Raw genomic sequence first — 20,062 nt, forward strand, 5'->3', positions numbered from 1 at the left:
AGGCTGGAGTCATAAATCATCTTAAATGGGTTTAATAAATAAAATAAACGTGTTTCCCTTACCTGTCAACAGTCTTTCATATTCATCGTCATAAAGCATACAGGTAATCCTAGCTCCTTGCCTATGTTGTTCAGAGCCTGAGAATATCTTTCATTTATACAGTGACATTAATTTACGAGTAACATAATCATTAAAAAGAAGAGAAAAAACAGCAGGTAGGAGAAAAATATAAACAACAATAACACTAATTGAAACAAGGAAAATTTAAACTGAGACATAAAAGAACACCAGAAATCTCAATGGCAACAATATGGACAATTTCAGCAATAATAGCAACTGTATTAAATATAGCACCAAATCACTTTGGTAAAAGTATAAGTAATGTTCAGTTAATTTGTTATTCGATAATTGAACCTTAGTGCACGCGCGCGCGCGCACACATATATGTTTGCAGCTGTAGGTAGTTGGATTATTGCATAACTGACATGTGTTTCATTAATTGAATTCCTATTTTGAAATATGGTATGTCTACGTTTTTATGTATGGTTGAGAAACTTAGCTATATTAATTACTTGGAATATTTATACCTCTCGCTAATAATGTAGAACTCCTCTCGGTCATCGATTACATTCACAGCAATCTCAGGTAAGAAGTTCTGCTGGAATTTAGAGGAAGTTAAGGATTTACCAATATCAATATAGGGGTTCTTCGCTCAAAAAAAAATTCTAGGTATCAGTCATCCTAGCTGTGGTTGTGACTGAAGCAGAAGAAAGAAATGAACATTACATGTCACATTCATTCCTTAGTTTGCTTTTAATAAACCAGTTTGGATTCAAAGAAAGATATGGAGTTGGTATAATATACACAACTTAGATTACATTCAAAGTTAGCTTTCATATTTAACCGTTATGCTATCTCTCAGTTTCATCGCCAAGGAAAAGCAAAGCTCATAACCATGTTTGGAGTCTTGAAAGACAAGAGCCTGAAAACGATCCGCTCTAAGCTGGAGACAAGCAGGAAATGGGAAGTCCGGGGAGCGGTGGATGCAGCAAAAGAAAGCCTTACAATCAGGAAAATAATGGGACACACTCAGACCAATAAGCAGGAACTGGGCGTAACGAAAATGGAATGGTGGTCAGAGGCCAGGGGAAAGATGAGGAGACTTCTGCGTGGTACAGATGAGCGGGAGTGCTCAGCAGACCTCCCAGGATCTACAAAACAACCAGAAATAATCAGGAAGAGTGGTTTGAGGCCGGATATTATACTCCATTCCAATTCAAAGCAACTGATTTTGATTGAACTCACGCTTGAAAGTAGAACGGAAGAAACATATATGTTCAAGATCGAAAATACGCCTGTCTGGCCCCTGAAGGAGGCCAACTTCCGGTTCAAGGTTCTTGCCATCGAGATTGAAGCCAGAGCGTTTGTGGGCAAATCTGCTTACGATCTAATGAAACAACTTTCAGTCACTTGGAAGAACAGAACCAAATCCCTAAGGAACTGGAAACGTGATCGAGGAGGAACAAAAATGACCTCCATGCCGTCTGAAGGCAATATTTTCATATTTTAAAAGCCTGAATCAACGGAGAGGAGTTCCAACTTGATGAAATCTCCAAGCGATTTAAATGCACAAGTCTCCGATTTCCAAGTGGCTAAAAAGTGTCAGCAGAAGGGCACCCGAGAGTCATAACTTGGATGCGGCCCGGCCCCTTAGAGTATAAAAAGTTAAGAGCCGAAACATTTGTTTGAGTAAAGTTTCTTTGAAAACCTTCTGCTGTTCAGCCCACTTGAGAGCTTCTTATTATTACATAACTTAGATTACATCCGAATTTTACCTTTTATGTTTAACCAATATACTAATTGTTAGATGACAATAACAAATTTTAATTTTACTTGTAAGCTTGTAAATGCGTGGATATCCCAAACTCGTATGACTCTTGCTGTAGATAAACTGATAATGTGTTGATCTCTCTCGTTGCAACAAATATCGCTCACAGTAAATAGATGACCAATCAATTTCCCTGAATAAGAAAATGTTGAAATGTTGGTTTGTTCTACATAAAATAATTAAAGAATCTCGGTAAAAGAGTAATTTTGTGTCGTTTGCCGGATATGATGTTATGTTTGTGTAGAAAGACTTAAAATGTTATCAATATCAATCACTTAGAAAGGCACAGAGCCTTTATATGGGGTACGAAATGATAATTTGTTGCATCCATGTTCTTTCGAAGATCCTTACTAACATAACGAAATGGATATTTTAAAACAAGGATACTGAGGTGGCTCATCGGGAGCTTACAATTTTCTTTATAGAGCTTATAATACATGACTTAGAGATATTACGAGGAAGTGGCCAAGTTTTTGTGAATTTCTGATTGTTCCAATGAATTTAGCAACTTAACTGAAGGCAAAAAGTCTACAATATAAAGAGAAGATGCTATTTTTCTCCAAGTATATGAACAAGACATTGCAAGTAAACAGTGTCGTCTCACTGAACGACCAAAATAATTGCATACTCATAGTGAAAAAGAATACCTGTTGGGTGTGCAAACATATGTGGATGCCATATTCGAATGATTTTATCAACACCTCCAGTAGCGAGAATTTGTGCACTTTTACAGTAACCAAATGCATTCACACCTTTGGGTATGGAAACTGGTTCCACCATCCTACAAAAGGAACAAACACAGATATTGCTATTCGATAGAGAACTTTACGAAATATAGAAATAGTAATTCTTAGCTTCGAAGATTTGAAGATCTTCTACAATGGGGACTTATATATATATATATATATATATATATATAAATTCTCAAACGCAGGATAATGTTAATAATATAGACGGAACAGGATAAGCTACCTCTATTTTGCCGCCAACACTTTTTTTCTGCAAAATTAGGGGTAGCTTATCCTCTTCCGGCTATATTATTAGCATTATCCTGCGTTTGAGAATTTAAAATCACTTCCTTAACTTTCTAAGACATCTCAACCCTTGTATGCATGTATGTATGCATGAATGTGTATGCATATGTACATGTATGTATTATGCATTATACAGTATCAAATAGATAGGCTGATATAAATTCTAAATATTAGATTGCATTTAACTGTGATATAAGAATGTAAACACATTCACATTACGTCTTTGTTTTCTTTGTGTCGAAAGATGTGAACAGTGGGTTTTCTAACAGACAATTTCACGGTTTGTTGACTGCTCCTCAGAGAAGACGTACCCATTGTGCTTTCCAAATCGATAGCATAGAATTTTAACTGTTATTCAAAGCAGTCAGAAATAAAGCTATTATCAGTATGAGTAGTTTTAATTTGCATATTTGTGCTATTAGAAGGCTCGTCATAAATTAAACGATTATTTTATACGCGCAGCACAACGTCAAATAAAAGGGCTGAAATAAATTTTAAATCTAAGAAAGACATTAGCTGTGATAGTTAATTATAAGAATATAAGTACATTCTTTCTACTTTTTATTTAGTGTACGGAAAAAAATATTAGGGGTTTCTTCGTGGATTGGTTCACGATTTGTGGTGGTTCTACGCGCATGTATGTTCCCTGTGTGTGTATGTGCGTGTGTGCGCGCGTGTGTATGTTGGTGAGGGGTGTATGGCTGTGTATGCACACAAGCACGCGTATATATGTGTGCGTGTGTCTGTGTAAATAGTGTAGTTTTGTAACAGTTTTTTTATAGGTCATTACCCGCATAAAATCACCCCATGTAGCTTAAAACTGCAACTGGCACACAAACTCAAGTAACAAATCACTTAATATTAAACAAAAGATAAACGCTAAAATGGTTCATAAACAATAATATGCAATCTAAAACATAAATAGATAAAACGGTTTTAATTAATGAAACTAATATGAAATCTTTATTCAAGATTTAAATAAATTACATACTCATTATTCCAGATTTTTTCGATTGGTTCCACAACTAAAGAATACAGACTGCTGGGAGAACAGGAAACAAAGCATCTCAATTCTGGCAAATAACGTATCTATAAAAGAATCAAAACATATACAAATGCAAAGATTGTTTTCAAATTATTAATTGTATTCCTTGTGTATTCATATAAATTAATATCTTTATTTATATTTCTGTCTAGCTATATACAAGTGTATGTGGTAAGAAGCTTGCTTCCCAACCACATGGTTCTGGATTCAATCCCAACTGTAGCCTTGGGCCGAACCAAGCCTTGCGAGTGGATTTGTAGACAGAAACTGACAGAATCCGTAGTATACAGACACATGTGTATGTGTATGTCTCTGTCTGTCTGTGTCTGTATATATATGTATATAGCGGGCTAGATGTGACGTACCATATCAATTCGATATAAGGTAGCCCACTTCTAAATGTAGCGTATAGATGTAACGCTTCAAGGTTTTCGTGTCGGAGTAACCAGTGAACATCGAAGAATTAACTCCAAGAAGGAAGAAATGTTATTTACATATTTATTCGTTTACCCGACAGGTTGTTACAGAGACAGTAGCAATTCTAGTGATAGTAACGACAAGGATGACTCGCTGGTTAGTAGTTGATAACGGCTGAAAACCTCTCTTCGCATGTTTAGCGAAGGGCGAAGGGAAGTGCTGCTCTTGGTTAAGGCTGATGCAAAAGCAAGTGTTGCTCCTTGGTGTGGCTGACACCTAAGAACCAGTGTTGCTCCTTGGTCATAGCTGACACATAAGAGGAAGAGATAGAAAATTCTCTCTGTTATATAGGCTATGGTCAGTAATGTAGGTCAAATCTTAAACAAAGGACTGACCTTTCCTTGACCAGTACAGGTTCTAGGGGGTGTAGTGTTTCCTTATCAATATGTACGTATGAATGTATAGGTATGGAAGTTTATACGTAAGGGAAAGGGTTACAATAGATGCAAAAGTAGTAATCAGTACACACACACACACACACACACACACACACACACACACACACACACACACACACATCACAAACATCAACCATCTGATAATCTGTTCATAGTATACTAACCTTAACAACCCAATCATCATGGAATCTTCTTCGCCGCATTGGCCTTTAAAGAGAACAAGAATATAGTATATGTCTAATACATATCTGTGTGTATGTGGGAGAAAGAGAAAGATAAATTAACAGAGCGAGATAAATTGAGAGAGGGAGAGATAAATCGAGAGCGAGAAAGAGAGATAAATTAATAGATAGGCAGATGTACATACACAAAACAACAACTGAACCAAACACAAACACACACACACACACACACACACACACACATACACGCCCCACATACACACGTATTCTTGGGCTGATCCCTACCAGCTGAAGTTCACCTAAAATACTGGGACATTTGCTGAAGTGCTTCCCAAGCAAATGATATTCTTTTGTTATATCGTGAAGGACCTAATTTTTGGTAGTAATGAATTTGAACTCAAAACACAAAGCACTCGAACAGATGCAAGACATCTCATCGGACGCGTTAACAATTTGACAGTCTACCGATCTTGTCTGTTACTATTGTATCCATCCGAAAGGATGTTAAACAAAACTAACCAGGTGCGATTTGAACTTTTTGATTTGGACATTGTGTCTCACACTCTAACGTTTCCACCAGTTCAACCACACACACAGACACTTGCGCACGCGTACACACATACACACATTTTTCTATTGTAGTGTTCAGTGTTACAGCAAGACAACACTGGGTAGCGCTGCTAGTGCTTGAGTATGCTGTGTGTAGTATCCATACATAAACATACACACGCACAGGCCTCACACAAACAATATATCTCATTTGTGTTACCCTGTCTGGCACTAATTTGTTATATTTTTTTTTCATGAGGACAATATTTTCAGTGGGATGTCACTGCCTTATTATTATAATAGTTTTCTGACTTGTAAACAACAATGGTTCACCCTCAAGTATTTTCTTTTATGCAAGCAAATTGTTAACACATTTTCTTACTCGTCACGAAGACAAAAAAAAAAAGCTTGCAACTCCATTAACGGTGCTGAAGAAAATATTCGGATCTTTTTTAAAACGGGGGCCACATTTTTCATTAATGTTTTACGTAGTGTTTTTGGTACCGAAAGACTTTCAAACTTCGTATACTTATCTATTTTGTGTTATAGAACAGAAAAATATTTTTGTATTCGAATTTATTTCATGTAAAAAATTGTCTTATTTCGATAATTTCAACCAATCACTGACGTCCATTCAGCCGATATACATTAAGTGCCGACTACATAAACAAACGATTCTTCGTTTTATTTGCTTTTTTCATTTTAAATTTGCTTTAACCCTAACCCTAACCCTAACTCTAACCCTAACCCTAACCCTAACCCTAGGGTTAGGGTTAGGGTTAGAGTTAGGGTTAGGGTTAGGGTTAATTGTTTCAGAATCGTTTGTTTATGTAGTCGGCGCTTAATGTATATCGGCTGAATGGACGTCAGTGATTGGTTGAAATTACAGAAATACGACAACTTTAACATGGAATAATTTATGGATTTCTTTTTTTTTTAAGAAGACTAAGAGAAAAAGATGTTTTATATGACACATTCTACCAGTGTTCCAAGTTTCAAAGTGTTTCGTTAATGAAAAATGTGGCCCCCGTTTTAAAAAAGATCCAAATATTCCACTTGATGTAAAACTACAACTACTGGGGGTGATATGAAATGTCAGATGCAGGTGGTTATCGTTTAACATGGTGACATCGACAATAAAAACTGTCATGAAAAATATAGGCTAAATAAAAGCTTCTGCTATGACGACTCCGTTTTATCCACAATGATGGTTGTAAATTTTCAATAAAAATGGAAGATATGCTTGTTATATAGGTAGATTAGAAAAGCAATGTAACATACCACTAAGGCAACTTATCATAATGCCGAAAGAATTTCAGACGTTTACACGAAGGCTTAATATTAGAAGCATTTACAAGCAATATATGTTTGGCCTGAAAGACTGAAATGACGGCGCAACCATTACAATATCTGCATGTTTGGCGATGTTATATATAAGTCGATTCCCATATAGCTAAGGAGTTTCTCATGTTTCTTGAGTGTATCATTGAATATATCAACTACCTTCTCTTACTTACATTCACTGTAGATGAAACAAGCCTTGTTCAGAAAGCTTTTATTAGTCCTCAGGTTAGTCTCCAAAAAGGTTAAAGTTAGGTGTTCTGGACACACGATATTTTACTAGCACGAATTGCTTTGTTTGAGTGAAAAAAAAAAAAAAATTAAAAAGCCCAGATGCATTCTGCGTATTGTAACCCAACCAATGTGCGAGGAAAAACGACAGACACAGTTCCTATTCCTATCTCTTACAGCTGCTTTTAAATTAAAATAATGGTGTGTAAGCCTGCATATTCGTGATTGAAATTGATTAATCTTATTTCATATTTTTATAACATTAGACCTTAATTATACCTATTACGTCATTTTATCTTAAGTCTAGATAACGATGTGTAACATCACTTTAATGTGAGAGGTTATCTAAAGTTATTTAGTGCACTCTGGGTTTTTCTACTGATTGGAATATCTATCTTCTATGTATGTGTTCGTATCAAGCTTAAAAATAGCCTGTCAAGTCCGTATAGCTACTTATATTACGCTTGCATGACCTGGTATAGTGTTATTTTATTTAGTATTACATTGTTTTATGAAAGAATTTACAGTTCTGAGGTATTGTCATCCTGTCTGTCTGTCTGTCTGTCTGTCTGTCTGTCTGTCTGTCTGTCTGTCTCTGTCTGTCTGTCTCTCTCTCTCTCTCTCTCTCTCTCTCTCTCTCTCTCTCTCTCTCTCTTTCTATCTGTTGTGGAAGGATTCCGACCGCCCCCAAGTGACTAAAAGTGGACTGACATATTGCTATAAAATAAAGAACTGTCCGCAGTGCGGGGTAAGCACTTCACTGTGAGCTTTCGGTGTATTGTTTGTTAATTGAACTACTGTCTTTGTGTGTAACACGTGTTTTTGGTTGTCTTCGCAGCAGTGGTGTGCGACGTCTTCCCTCTTGTTTAATGGGAGAGCGTCGTGTTATGAATTACGAAGATTTAAGTTCCTGTTCAGACTTTATGTCGTCTGAGGAAGAGATGGTAAAATGTTTAAAAAGAATCGACGAGGAAATGGAAACATAAAATTACACTGAAGCGGCAAAAGGAAAAAGTGAAGATGTGAGTCTGGAAGAATTGAGCAGGTTCAAGGAAATACTTAAAAGGGAAGGGAACGATGTGAAGGTTTCCTTTTTAAAGGAAAAAAATGAGAGGACAATTATTTACAGGACATACGCAGTGGCAACGAGAAAAATTGAAGTAGTATTAGCAGCCCAAGTTTAAAAGGCGCTGAGACCAGTCTTGTAAGGGATTTCCTACCTTTCCAGGGGAAGAAAGTATAGAATGGTGGAGGTGCAGTTTCGGGAGATAGCTACCGCCAGACTACACTCAGCAATACCATTAAAAAATGACGAAGTGGTGCTTCTACCCGTATACCTTGGGAGACGTGCTTCCAAGGTTAGGGTAGAAGACACCCCCAGAAATGAATGTAGCCTGGCTGGTGGCCGCCATACTGCTAGGCATGGAGGAGGGTAGTGGTCCTGCAGGCCACCAGAACACCCTACAGGAACTGGAAAGGGCAGAGCCTAGACATGGTAGTACAGGTGGCCCCGGAAGATAATGAAACGGCCGGAGAAATGATACTAAGAGTTAGAGTGGAAGAGAGGATTCCGCGGTGCTGTAAATGTGGCATTAAAGGCCACATTAGAGCGGATTGTCCTCATCACCTGTGAAGGCTAAGGAAAAGCAAGAGAGCGAGAAAGTAGTTGGTACTCCACTGCCCATGGAGGCTGAGGAGAAGCACGAGAAGGAGATTGAGACGGCACCACAGACAAAATCTGGCACCAGCGTCGAAGAAGAGGAGGTGAATATCGGCTGGGAAACGGCGGGGAAAAAAAGAAGAAAGAAGAGAAAAAGACACGTGGTAAAGGACGACCCCCATCCCACACCCACCCGGCTCCCACTCACACCCACTCTACTTCCAACCACTCCCTACAGACACCAACCCTCTCCATACCCCGCCTGACATAAACACAAGCACAAACACACAGGAGCCCCACATTTCCCCATCCCGCCCCTTGGATAAATTTGTAATATTGTACAATAGACAAAAAGAAGAACTTTGTAATGAGATAAAGACATGGAACAGAGCAATAGAAGTGAATGTAACAAGGGTAGGAGGGTTGCCCGAGGACGTTTGCCGTACAGTGGCGGACCCGGAGTACCTCTCGAGATTGAGGAATTACGAGGAAGAAATTGACTTTGATTGGTGGGTTAAGAAAATGGACATCAGCACAATGCCTAAAAGGGTAAGTTGTGCATATATTTTAAAGGAACTTAGCATAGACATTTTCCAAAAAAGTGGAAATTAGCTGTTACAATGGTATTATCAGTGTTAGTATAACCTAATGTTTAAAAAAAAAGGTTGTATTAACGGGTTCAATGAAGTTGCTCGGAGATGGGGCCGAGCGGCTTCATTTCATTTTTCATTATATTCAATTCATCCTTCCCATTCGTTTAGTTTTTTCTCCCCACCTTGTGCTGTCCCCTCTATGTATGGCTTCCATAGCCAATATCATAAAATAAAGCAGTTCACTGTGAGAAGACGGTTAACCTCGTGTAACAGTAATCGTAGTGCGTCGTGTGAATACTCTCTTTCCTTTTGCTTCGTTAAATTAATTATCCAACTCCCGGACATAAAACTGTCTTTCTATCAATATCTTTGTCTGTCTGTCTGTCTGTCTGTCTGTGTTTGTGTTTAAATTATTATTATTATCATATAATTTAGCATCTGCTTTCCATTCTATTGTGAACAGGACGGTTGATCTTTATCCGGATAGTCTCGCTTCCTCGTCACGATTTTTGGTAGGGTTTATGTGACTGGATGTTCTTTATGGGGTCAACTCATTTGCAGAGTGTTGTGAGTGCGTTTCGTGATGGCAATGGCACTGGAGAAGTTGTCATATCCTCAGCAAGACTAGGCTGTCTTCTCGGTACTACATCATCTCCACTTTGAAAATCATTTCAGTAGCCAAAAATACTGTTAAATACTTCCCATCTATTCCAGAATAAGAATTTGATAAAAAGACCACTCTTTTTCTAGACGGAGCACCGTGCCATGCAAGCAAAGTTTCACAAACTTGGAAAAGAACTCATGATTCGAATACTTGAAATAGACTACTTAAATCTCTGAACTTATTCCTATAGAACATGTATGGAAATATCATGGAATAAGAATGCGACTTAGTCTAAAATTGCATCAACTACAAAGTTTGAAAAAAGCATTGACTAATAGCTTAATCAACCTGGTATTGTACATCATTGATGATTTTTAATGAATTCATGCGTATTCGGGAGAAAGCCGTGATTAGCTAATGGAGAGCCTACAAAATATTTATACAAATTTTCATTTACTGATAATTTTTCATTATAAATTGAATTAACATTGCGTTTATTATCCTGGATATAAAGGTATTGTAAGTCACTGGCTTACCGTAGATATTTGCCTACATTAGTTATTAGTATAAAGCTATTGCGTATATATATACATATATATATATATATATATATATGTGTGTGTGTGTGTGTGTATGTATATATATATTTACATACATACACACACATACATATGCATGTATCCATATACATAATGTTTGCATCTGTATATATATATGCACACATACATAGTACATATATACATATATATGCACTCATATATACTACTCGCACCCACATATATACACATATATTAGTAATATAAAAAGATTGATGAACGTACTTTGTCAGAGAGGCCGGAGAGATGACCATCTTAGATGCTTGTCCCGCTTTATCTTCGGTCAGGTTCATCATGACCTCATCAGTATTGATTGTTAAAATGCTTATGTAGCCTTGATCATCTCCAATTAATAATGAGTCTTGTGTAGTATTTTCGTCTTGTAACAATGCTAATGTAAGACATTGTGGCGTATTGTCGAAAGGTCGGATGCAAATGGGGTGCTACAGTTTTTCAGAAAATTACATAAAACCATGACGCACATGAACTGCCGTTATATTGCGATTTTCACATGTAAGCACATAACACCACCACCACCAATACCAACAATAATAATAATAATAATGCTTTCTACTGGAATCACAAGGCCTCAAATTTGGGGAAAGGGATTAAGTCGATTACATCGACCCCAGTGCGTAACTGGAACTTGTTTAATCAACCCCGAAAGGATGAAAGGCAAAGTCGACCTTGGCGGAATTTGAACTCAGAACGTAGCGGTAGATAAAATACTGTTAAGGATTTCGCCCGGAGTGCTAACGTTTCTGCCAGCTCGCCGCCTTAATAATAATTGTAATAATAATCCTTTCTATTATAGGCACAAGATCTGAAATTTTGGGGAGGGCGATAGTCGATTACATCGATCTCAGTACTCAACTGGTACTTAATTTATCGACCCCGAAAGGATGCAAGGAAAAGTCGACCGCGGTGGAATTTGAACTCAGAATGTAGCGACAGGCGAAATACCACTAAGCATTTCGTCCAGTGCGCTAACAATTTTGCCAGTTCGCCGCCTTAATAATAATAATAATAATAATAATAATAATAATAATAATAATAATAATAATAATAATAATAATAATAATAATAATAATAATAATAATAATAATAATAATAATAATAATAATAATAATAATAATAATAATAATAATAATAATAATAATAATAATAATAATAATAATAATAATAATAATAATAATAATAATAATAATAATAATAATAATAATAATAATAATAATAATAATAATAATAATAATAATAATAATAATAATAATAATAATAATAATAATAATTGAATGAATGAATGAATGAATGAATGAATAAATAAATAAATAAATAAATAAATAAATAAATAAATAAATAAATAAATAAATAAATAAATAAATGAATAAATAAATAAATTTAAAAAAAAACCCTGACATAAACAATAACAAACAAGGAAAAAAAAAGCGAAGTTGGTTACTAATTGATCCATCAGTCCGTTAGACGAAAAACAAAAATAAATAAATAAATAAAATCCCTTAAAATTTAAAATTTTGATTGCAAGAATTTGGAGTATGAAAACTGTAAAGGTTGTGCCTGTAATAATTGGTACTTTGGGAACTGTAATCAAAGATATAGATAAATGGTTGAAAGAGATTGGAATAGAATGTCCTGTAGAGTTTCTACAGAAAGTTTGCCTCTTAAAGATAGGGTAGCTTATCAGAAGGATTCTAAGCACTTAAAAGACTATAGAAGGCTCGTAGATACCTAAGGTTACAAGTAATAATAATAATGATGATAATAATAATAATAATAATAATAATAATAAGCTAATAGAAATTGAAAAAATGTGGCACCTCAAGGCGACTACCATACCAGTGATTGTAGGATCTCTGGGAATGATAAAAAAGGTACTGAAACCTATTTGAAAATGATACCAGGCTTACCATCCCTACAGGAAGTGCAAAAAATTGTGCTAACTGGAACGACTCATGTACTGAGAAGAGCATTATCGCTGTGAAAACAACATCCATTCATGAATTTTGTTTTGTTTTCTTAAATACATGTTTTACCTGTGAATTTGCGTGTGTAAACTGGGAAAGCATACAACGAGTTTCTCTGCCCTAGGTGTACGGAAAACACTCGGCGAGAAATGGAAGAAAATTTGAAGAAAGAAGAAAAAAAACAACAACATAATAATAATAATAATAATAATAATAATAATAATAATAATAATAATGATGATGATGTACTTGCATAAAAAAGTACAAGAGAAGGCACGACAGCATTTCCAGATTGATTCATTTGAAGCTCTGTGATAAATATGACATGATCGGAAGTGAGAAATGATTTGAGCACCAGCTGGAAAGGATTGCTGAAAACGAACAATATAAGATCTTGTGGGACATAACCACCCAGTGTGACCATTTTATCGTGACTAGAAAAAACCTTGATATTGTTGTCGTAGAAAAGAAGAAAAACAAAACATATATCATCGATATTGCTTCACCATTGGCCCACAGGTTGAATCAGAAGGAGAGTGAATAAGTAGAGGAATATCAGGATAGTCTAACGTTTATTTGATAGAGATAGTAAACTGTTCATTGTAGGAAAACCAACAATTAGTCAATAACTTGAAGCAGTCGTTTAACGGATACTCTTCTGATCATTTTAGCCAGTGGACCGTGGCCACGTTTGAGTACCTTCAGTCGGGAGGAACAACGAATAATTCCACTATTGTATTAAATAGTAGAATATTTTCTCGAACTCACCTGTGATTTTCCTTTGCTGTCCCAGATGCAGAGACTTCTTTCTGTACAGATTGCAACACGCCGCAAATTCGGTAGATATATACAACCTGTAATCCAAGAAGGTTCCTGAAAATTATATCATAAATTATAATGTAAATGTCATTTTAAAATTGATAATTTATTATAATTGCTTATTTTTCTTTGGTTTATTAGTTGATTATATATTATATTTATTTTAAATTATTCATAAAAAGTTTTTCCTTTTCTCTTATATCTGTTTCGCATTCGCAACTGCCCAGTCGGTAGAGTGTTGGCCAAAGAACAAACAGAACGGTTCTTATCAACGTAAGCGGCATTGCCTTGTATGACCATAAATACTTACTCCCCCTCCCACCAACTCGCCAGTTCTATACAGACATCATGCCGGATGGGGCACAGTTAAAGATCAAAAGAAAGGAAACGCTTTATAATTAACAGGTGTTTTATTAAATGCAGTCATAACTGCATACGCGTGACATTCCAATGTTTACCATTCCCGTGTTTCCCTGCATATGAAGCTATCCTATAATCTCAGCCAGTGTTATTATTGAACTTGGAAACTGTTATTGACAACCCATCACACGTTAAGCTCATTTACGGGACATGCTACCTTGGTTAATGTCTTATTCGACAGGTCGATGGTCATGGCAGCAATAATTATATTATCAACCGTATTTTAAAATTATTCTCAGAATATATTCTTTTAGTTGCACCAAACAATTTAAGCTGACTATAAACATCTCATATTTCTCCCGTAAACACGTAGGGAACTATGCTTATTTAGGCGTAGTTACCTCCCTTGACAGCGGGTTTAAACAAATTGACACTAGATGGCGCTAGAGCGTGAGATTCTGGCACGAGGCCTTCCGACTACCTCTTTCTGCATCGGGACACGAGGCTGTGAAGTTATAACTTAACAGGCTCTCTCTCACACCACACACCAGTAGCAGATAGGAGCTAACGCACAGGAGAAGACCATGGCTTCTACGCATAAAACCATTTTCATTTATCATCCAGCTTTTATATATACGTGTGGTCACATTAAAGGTATTTAAAGTTACCACCTTGTTCCATGTATTTCTTTATACCGTGTTCCTGTCAAGTGATATTACAGCCTTCTGAGTAGAGTCACATTAGATGGCTCCACAACTTATCCATCTATACTTAATTAACAGAAATTAAAAGAAATTAAATATTCAAGTTCACAAGTCAATTTCGCTTCTAATTTGCTACAATGTTATACCATAATACTTTTTCAAAGGACAAAGTTATCGCAACATTACGTTTCAATTTTACCTGTGGCACTGTTTCTAGCGAATACGTTAATGTTTTATTGACTTTCTTTTAGCTAAGTTACATGGAAATAGGAGAGCTATTTAACTGATTACAGCGTTTCACTCTATATTATCGATACTAAAAGGATACAAATATGCTATTTCTTGAACTCGAGCATCTCATGCAATTTGGTCTTATCGGATGAAAAACCCGAGTCTCTTTTTTCTTAATCGATCCGCTTTTGATGCTTTCGTTAACATCACGTGCTTAAAATATGATAAACATATTGATTTCAAATCTTGACACAAGGCCAACAAGTTCGTGGGGTGGGTATAAGTCGATTACATCGACCCCAGTGTTTCACTGGTACTTACTTTATCGACCCCGAAAGGATGAAAGGCAAAAGTTGACCTCGGCAGAATTTGAACTCAAAACGTAAAGGCGAGCGAAATCCCGCTTAGCATTTTGTCCAGTGTACTAACGTTTCTGCCAGCACGCCGCCTTAATATGATAAGCATATTAATATGCTGTCTATGACTTGGCTTCGATTATTTATTTTAATGATTTCTCTTACTTCATGAAATGCCTTAGTTACACCATGGACGCCATAGTATTAATCTACTTAGCTTTGAATATCTTTCAAAATATCGACTGTATGTGTCTTGTTGGATTACGTTTAAACAAATTTGGATATGTTGGTGAAAGGTTGACATATAAATCTTGATTGTATCTCACCAATGACGTTAAATCGGAGCAAACTACTAAACTTTCTCGATCATACTTTATTTTCATAGGAATAAAGTATCAAGTAATGAGGATTTCTAGGTGACGTGGAGCCGAACATACTGTCTAATGGAGAATGAATTCATTGCGTACCTAAATACATTCTACCCTAGCTCAGACTTAATCAGCTTATTTTTTATAGAAATTACTACAAGTATTTCTCTCCTAACGCCACAATGATCCTCATAAAAAGACTCGTTTCTGGTTCTGTGAGGCGAAGGTGCAATTAAATCCAACGGTTCATTTTTAACAGCATTACAATACATAAACAACTAATTACCACTATGAAATCCATACAATTTAAACTGTTTACTTGAAGTTATTTCTGTTACTCAACCGACATCAAAGTGCAGCCATCCTGTTATTTTGTCTGCAATACATTGCTCATTATGTATTCCTTTCGTCTTTATATTTACTTAATAAAAGTACTAAATGTATGGCCACAACTATATTCTGTATCCACAATTCATACAAGTCATTAAAATGGTAAAAAATAGTACTTACATGAATATTAATAGAATGTTGAAGACGCAACTGAAATAGACAAAAAGAAACTGTAAATACGGGAAATTATTCGTTAAGTTTCTTTCAACTCACATTCAAACTCGAGTGATCCTTAACCAACCTCCTCCTCCTCGTCGTCGTCGTCATCATCATCATCACCCCTACCACCACCACCATCACACAATTTTGGTATTTATTCTTGTTTTGAAAAGAGTAAATATGGGGAACAGTGGCGACACATATGAAGTATAACGCCAATGCAAGGCCTCGAATTACATGACCATTTTTAATGTTCGTTAAAAGATGTATATTTACATACCTGCATACATACATAAATACACATACACACACACACACACACACACACACACACACACACACATAAAGAGAAAAAAGTCACTTGGAGTTAAACAGCAGTTACAACAATCAGAGGAGGCAGAAATATTGCAAGACTAACGAATATTTTGATAGTTTATGATGCCGTGCTCAAATTTTTTTGCCTCAGTCATAGTGGAAATCCTAACACTGCGGTACTGTCTAATAAATTATCCACGCATCAATAATTATGTGAATAACTGTGCATTTTCAATTACTAGAAATTCTCCCTTCTTAATGTATACCTACTATCATTCAACATTAGGTTAATATACGTTAGATACATTATACTTATCAAACAATTTCGAGTAACAGGGCCAGTAAAGCGCCGGATTAAGTCAGTTACAGTATTTAGATATCTCCCTTGGTGTTGTGAACTCGAAACCCCACCGGGGTTGACTTTGTTTTTTACTACTTAGAAGTCAATTAAATGAGTCGTAGTTATATATTTCCCTTACGTTAATAATTTAACATTGCAAAAATTAATAAAGCGACGAGCTGGCAGAACCGTTAGCGCGCCATACGAAATGCTTAGAGGCATTTCGTCCGTCTTTACATTCTGAGTTCAATTTTCGTCGAGGTCGACTTTGCCTTTCATGCTTCGGAGTCGATAAAATAAGTAACAGTTGTACATTGAGGTCAATGTAATCGACTTGTCCTTCCCCAACGAAATTGCTGGCCTTTTGCTAAAATTTGAAACCAATATTTCAGAAATTCCTTTCTACTATAGATACAAGGCTTGAAATTTCGGAGGATGGGAGTAAGACGATCACATCGCCCCCAGGGCTCAAATGATACTTATTTTATCGACCCTGAAAGGATGAAAGGCAAAGTCAACCTCAGCAGAATTTGAACTCAATTATGTCAGAAATTGATAAGGAGGTGAGCAAGCAGAATCGTTATCACGCCGGGCAAAATTCTTAGCGGCATTTCGTCTGTCTTCATGTTCTGAGTTCAGTTTCCACCGAGGTTGACTTTGGCTTTTGATCCCTTTGGGGGTCGATAAAATAAGTACCGATTGAGTACTGAATTCTATGTACTCGACTTGCTCCTTCACCTGGAATTTGGCCTTGTGCCAAAATTTGAAATCAGTATTTTCAGAAATTAATATTATTTCGTACCTGGCTGTTCCATACAGTGACTACACCCTTCAGCGAGGCTGTTATATAACAATCTAAACCATCTGAGTAATGGATACTTTGCAGAGTATCTCTTTTACGGCAGTTTCCTGGCAAAAAAAGAAAAAGTTGGAAAATTAAGCATTTGGTCAAGTTGCAAATAATATCGTATGCCCTCCTTTATTGTATTGGGCAACATAGTGGATGGAAAAGTAATTAGGTGTCAGATTAGTCTTATCCACGTAACACTTAAGTTTAAATCCCTAATTATAAAGATTCTTATGTGTATACATTACACTTTGACTGAGTATATCATCTAATCTACCTTTCATTCATTTGCATTGCAAATAAAACATGCTCACGTACATGATTGATTTTAAAACAGGTGTGTGTATCAATATATATATATATATATATATATATATATATATATATATATATATATATATATATATATATATATAGATAGATAGATAGATAGATACATGTATGTATGTATGTGTGTATGTATGTATGCATGCATGTGCTTCCCCTCATCCAACTGCTTTACAACGAGTAATGGTTTGTTTACGTCCCGGTTATCTAATGGTTCGGCAAAAAGATCAATAGAGTACGTTCCAGGTTTTAAAAAATAAGTACTGGGATGGATTCATTCGACTAAAGCCCTTCAAGATGGTGCCTCAGCATGACCGCAGTCTAATGACTAAAACAAGTAAAAAATAAAATAATGCACTAATATGTAATTTATAATATAGATAATATACGTCAAGTGCCGTAGATGCACCTGAGAAAATCAATTGAAAATCAATTAAATCAATTGAAAATCAATTAAATCAATTGAAAATCAATTAAAGCTTTTCATCATTTTTCAATCTACAGAGAAAACGGTAAATTTGACATTTTTGTAGGTCTACACGTAGGTTTACATATCCTAATATGTATGTATGTATGTATGTATGTATGTGTATGAGTGTATGTATGCGCACACACACAGCTTGAAATTTTTTAACAATATACATAATACATACATACATACATACATACATACATACATACTTGTTTGTATATGTGAGCGTGTAAGGTATTTATGTATTTTTCCCCAAGCCATGATGATTACACAGCCCTTTGCTGCAATGTAATCATCCCCAGCAACTGAATTGTTTCCATAGCAGTTCTGCATTCTATGCTCACCATCCCCTTTGGTTCCTTCATAACTAAATCATAATTCACAATAACTTTTCACTCGAATGTAAAGAAAGGTTTTGATGTTCATGACTTCCCCTGATGTATCATCATCAGACGTTATGTAAGATATCAAGCCATTACTCTAACTTGGGCATTATGGAGTGCTACTTACCAGCAGCGTTACCAACCCTTCGCTTTTTGGATACATCAAAGACACTGGAACCTTCATCAGCTCCGTTGAATCTTTGCGAATTCGAGTTAAAGATGCTGAATACCTGGAATAAAAAGATTAAATCAAAAGGATTATATGCGAAAATGACATACTAATATACTTTTGCAATGATTTATTTTTAAACAAGAAAACCGTAAACTGATAGAGAGAAAAAATGCGCTTTAGTGGCATTCATACTTTTCTAAGGAAACGTTTTGCATTGAAGACATCTCTCATATCACTCCTATCAGAAGTTATCGTCCTCGGAGATAACAAAGTTTGCAACTTCTCTAGGTACTTGCATTGCCGTTCTGTCTCATTCCTTCCATTCAGATATGGAAGGAATTCAGACATGTCGGATATGAGATTTGTGAGCCAATGAGCATTATCTGATAATCCTACTTCTAAATCGATACAAAAATCTCCAAATCATTAACATGCTGTTGTGCTGAATTAATACAGATGCCACACTCTTCCTGCAACATCGCTTTTCTTATCCACAAAACTTATCTTTATCAAAACCTACCTAACGGATCGTCCGAGCAGTACCTAAACCAAGCTCACTCACCGTTCATTCGCATACTTTGCAGTAATTTCTATCTATGAACGGTATGACATTTCAAGTTGGGGAACTTGTTAGCGTTTTGCTTTACATTAATTATGCTTTGTACTTCATTCAGATTAATACAGAATTGATGACCGAAACAATCCTCCCAGAAATGTCCCTTCACATTGCTCATACACCCCAAACTCTCGGACTTTCTACCACCATTGCAATTATTTTGATTAGCTAAAAGGATTAAAAAAAACTTAGTTATATAGAATGCTCTGATATGAATTGATTACAATTTCGACCTCATAACGTCAGTGAATAACTGTGGAATACAGTGATATGCCTGAAGTAGAACTAGAGGAGGTTTAAAATTTATAATGAGAATCTTCAAGATATTTCAAGATTTTAAGATATAAATAAATGTTTGGATTTCATATGAAAGTGAATACCTCGATATTGAAGTTAGGCCAGTTATGCAGTTGCTGTGCCCTAGGCAAGCTGAATTTCGGCTCCCTTATTTATATAATTTTAAAGCAATTTTGACCAGGGGTAAACATTTCAAATGTAGAAATGTGATGTCTTATTACGATTAATTAGATGTAAGAATTACATTCATATTATCATCATAATCTTTTCCTTGTAATTCTTGAAATATTTCAGACACATGACATGGCGCCCCGAAGATGTATGGT

At 35.8% G+C, this 20,062-nt stretch overlaps 1 protein-coding gene across 2 annotated transcripts in view; it reads right to left on the minus strand.

The window, feature by feature from the left end:
* LOC106881680 (WD repeat-containing protein 64) overlaps positions 1 to 20,062 on the minus strand; it is a 64,761-nt gene that overhangs the window by 36,560 nt on the left and 8,139 nt on the right. For both annotated transcript variants that reach the window (XM_052967031.2, XM_052967030.2), the window contains exons 4-13: positions 18,779 to 18,881; positions 17,425 to 17,531; positions 15,929 to 15,958; positions 13,349 to 13,453; positions 10,824 to 11,041; positions 5,007 to 5,049; positions 3,914 to 4,011; positions 2,536 to 2,669; positions 1,894 to 2,021; positions 63 to 147 (exon numbers count right to left, since the gene is read on the minus strand). In XM_052967031.2, coding sequence (XP_052822991.2) covers positions 63 to 147; positions 1,894 to 2,021; positions 2,536 to 2,669; positions 3,914 to 4,011; positions 5,007 to 5,049; positions 10,824 to 11,041; positions 13,349 to 13,453; positions 15,929 to 15,958; positions 17,425 to 17,531; positions 18,779 to 18,881 — 1,051 coding nt within the window. The remainder of the gene's footprint in view (positions 1 to 62; positions 148 to 1,893; positions 2,022 to 2,535; positions 2,670 to 3,913; positions 4,012 to 5,006; positions 5,050 to 10,823; positions 11,042 to 13,348; positions 13,454 to 15,928; positions 15,959 to 17,424; positions 17,532 to 18,778; positions 18,882 to 20,062) is intronic.

Source organism: Octopus bimaculoides, chromosome 4, assembly GCF_046866305.1.
Source record: "Octopus bimaculoides isolate indiv1 chromosome 4, ASM4686630v1, whole genome shotgun sequence".
NCBI lineage: Eukaryota > Metazoa > Mollusca > Cephalopoda > Octopoda > Octopodidae > Octopus > Octopus bimaculoides.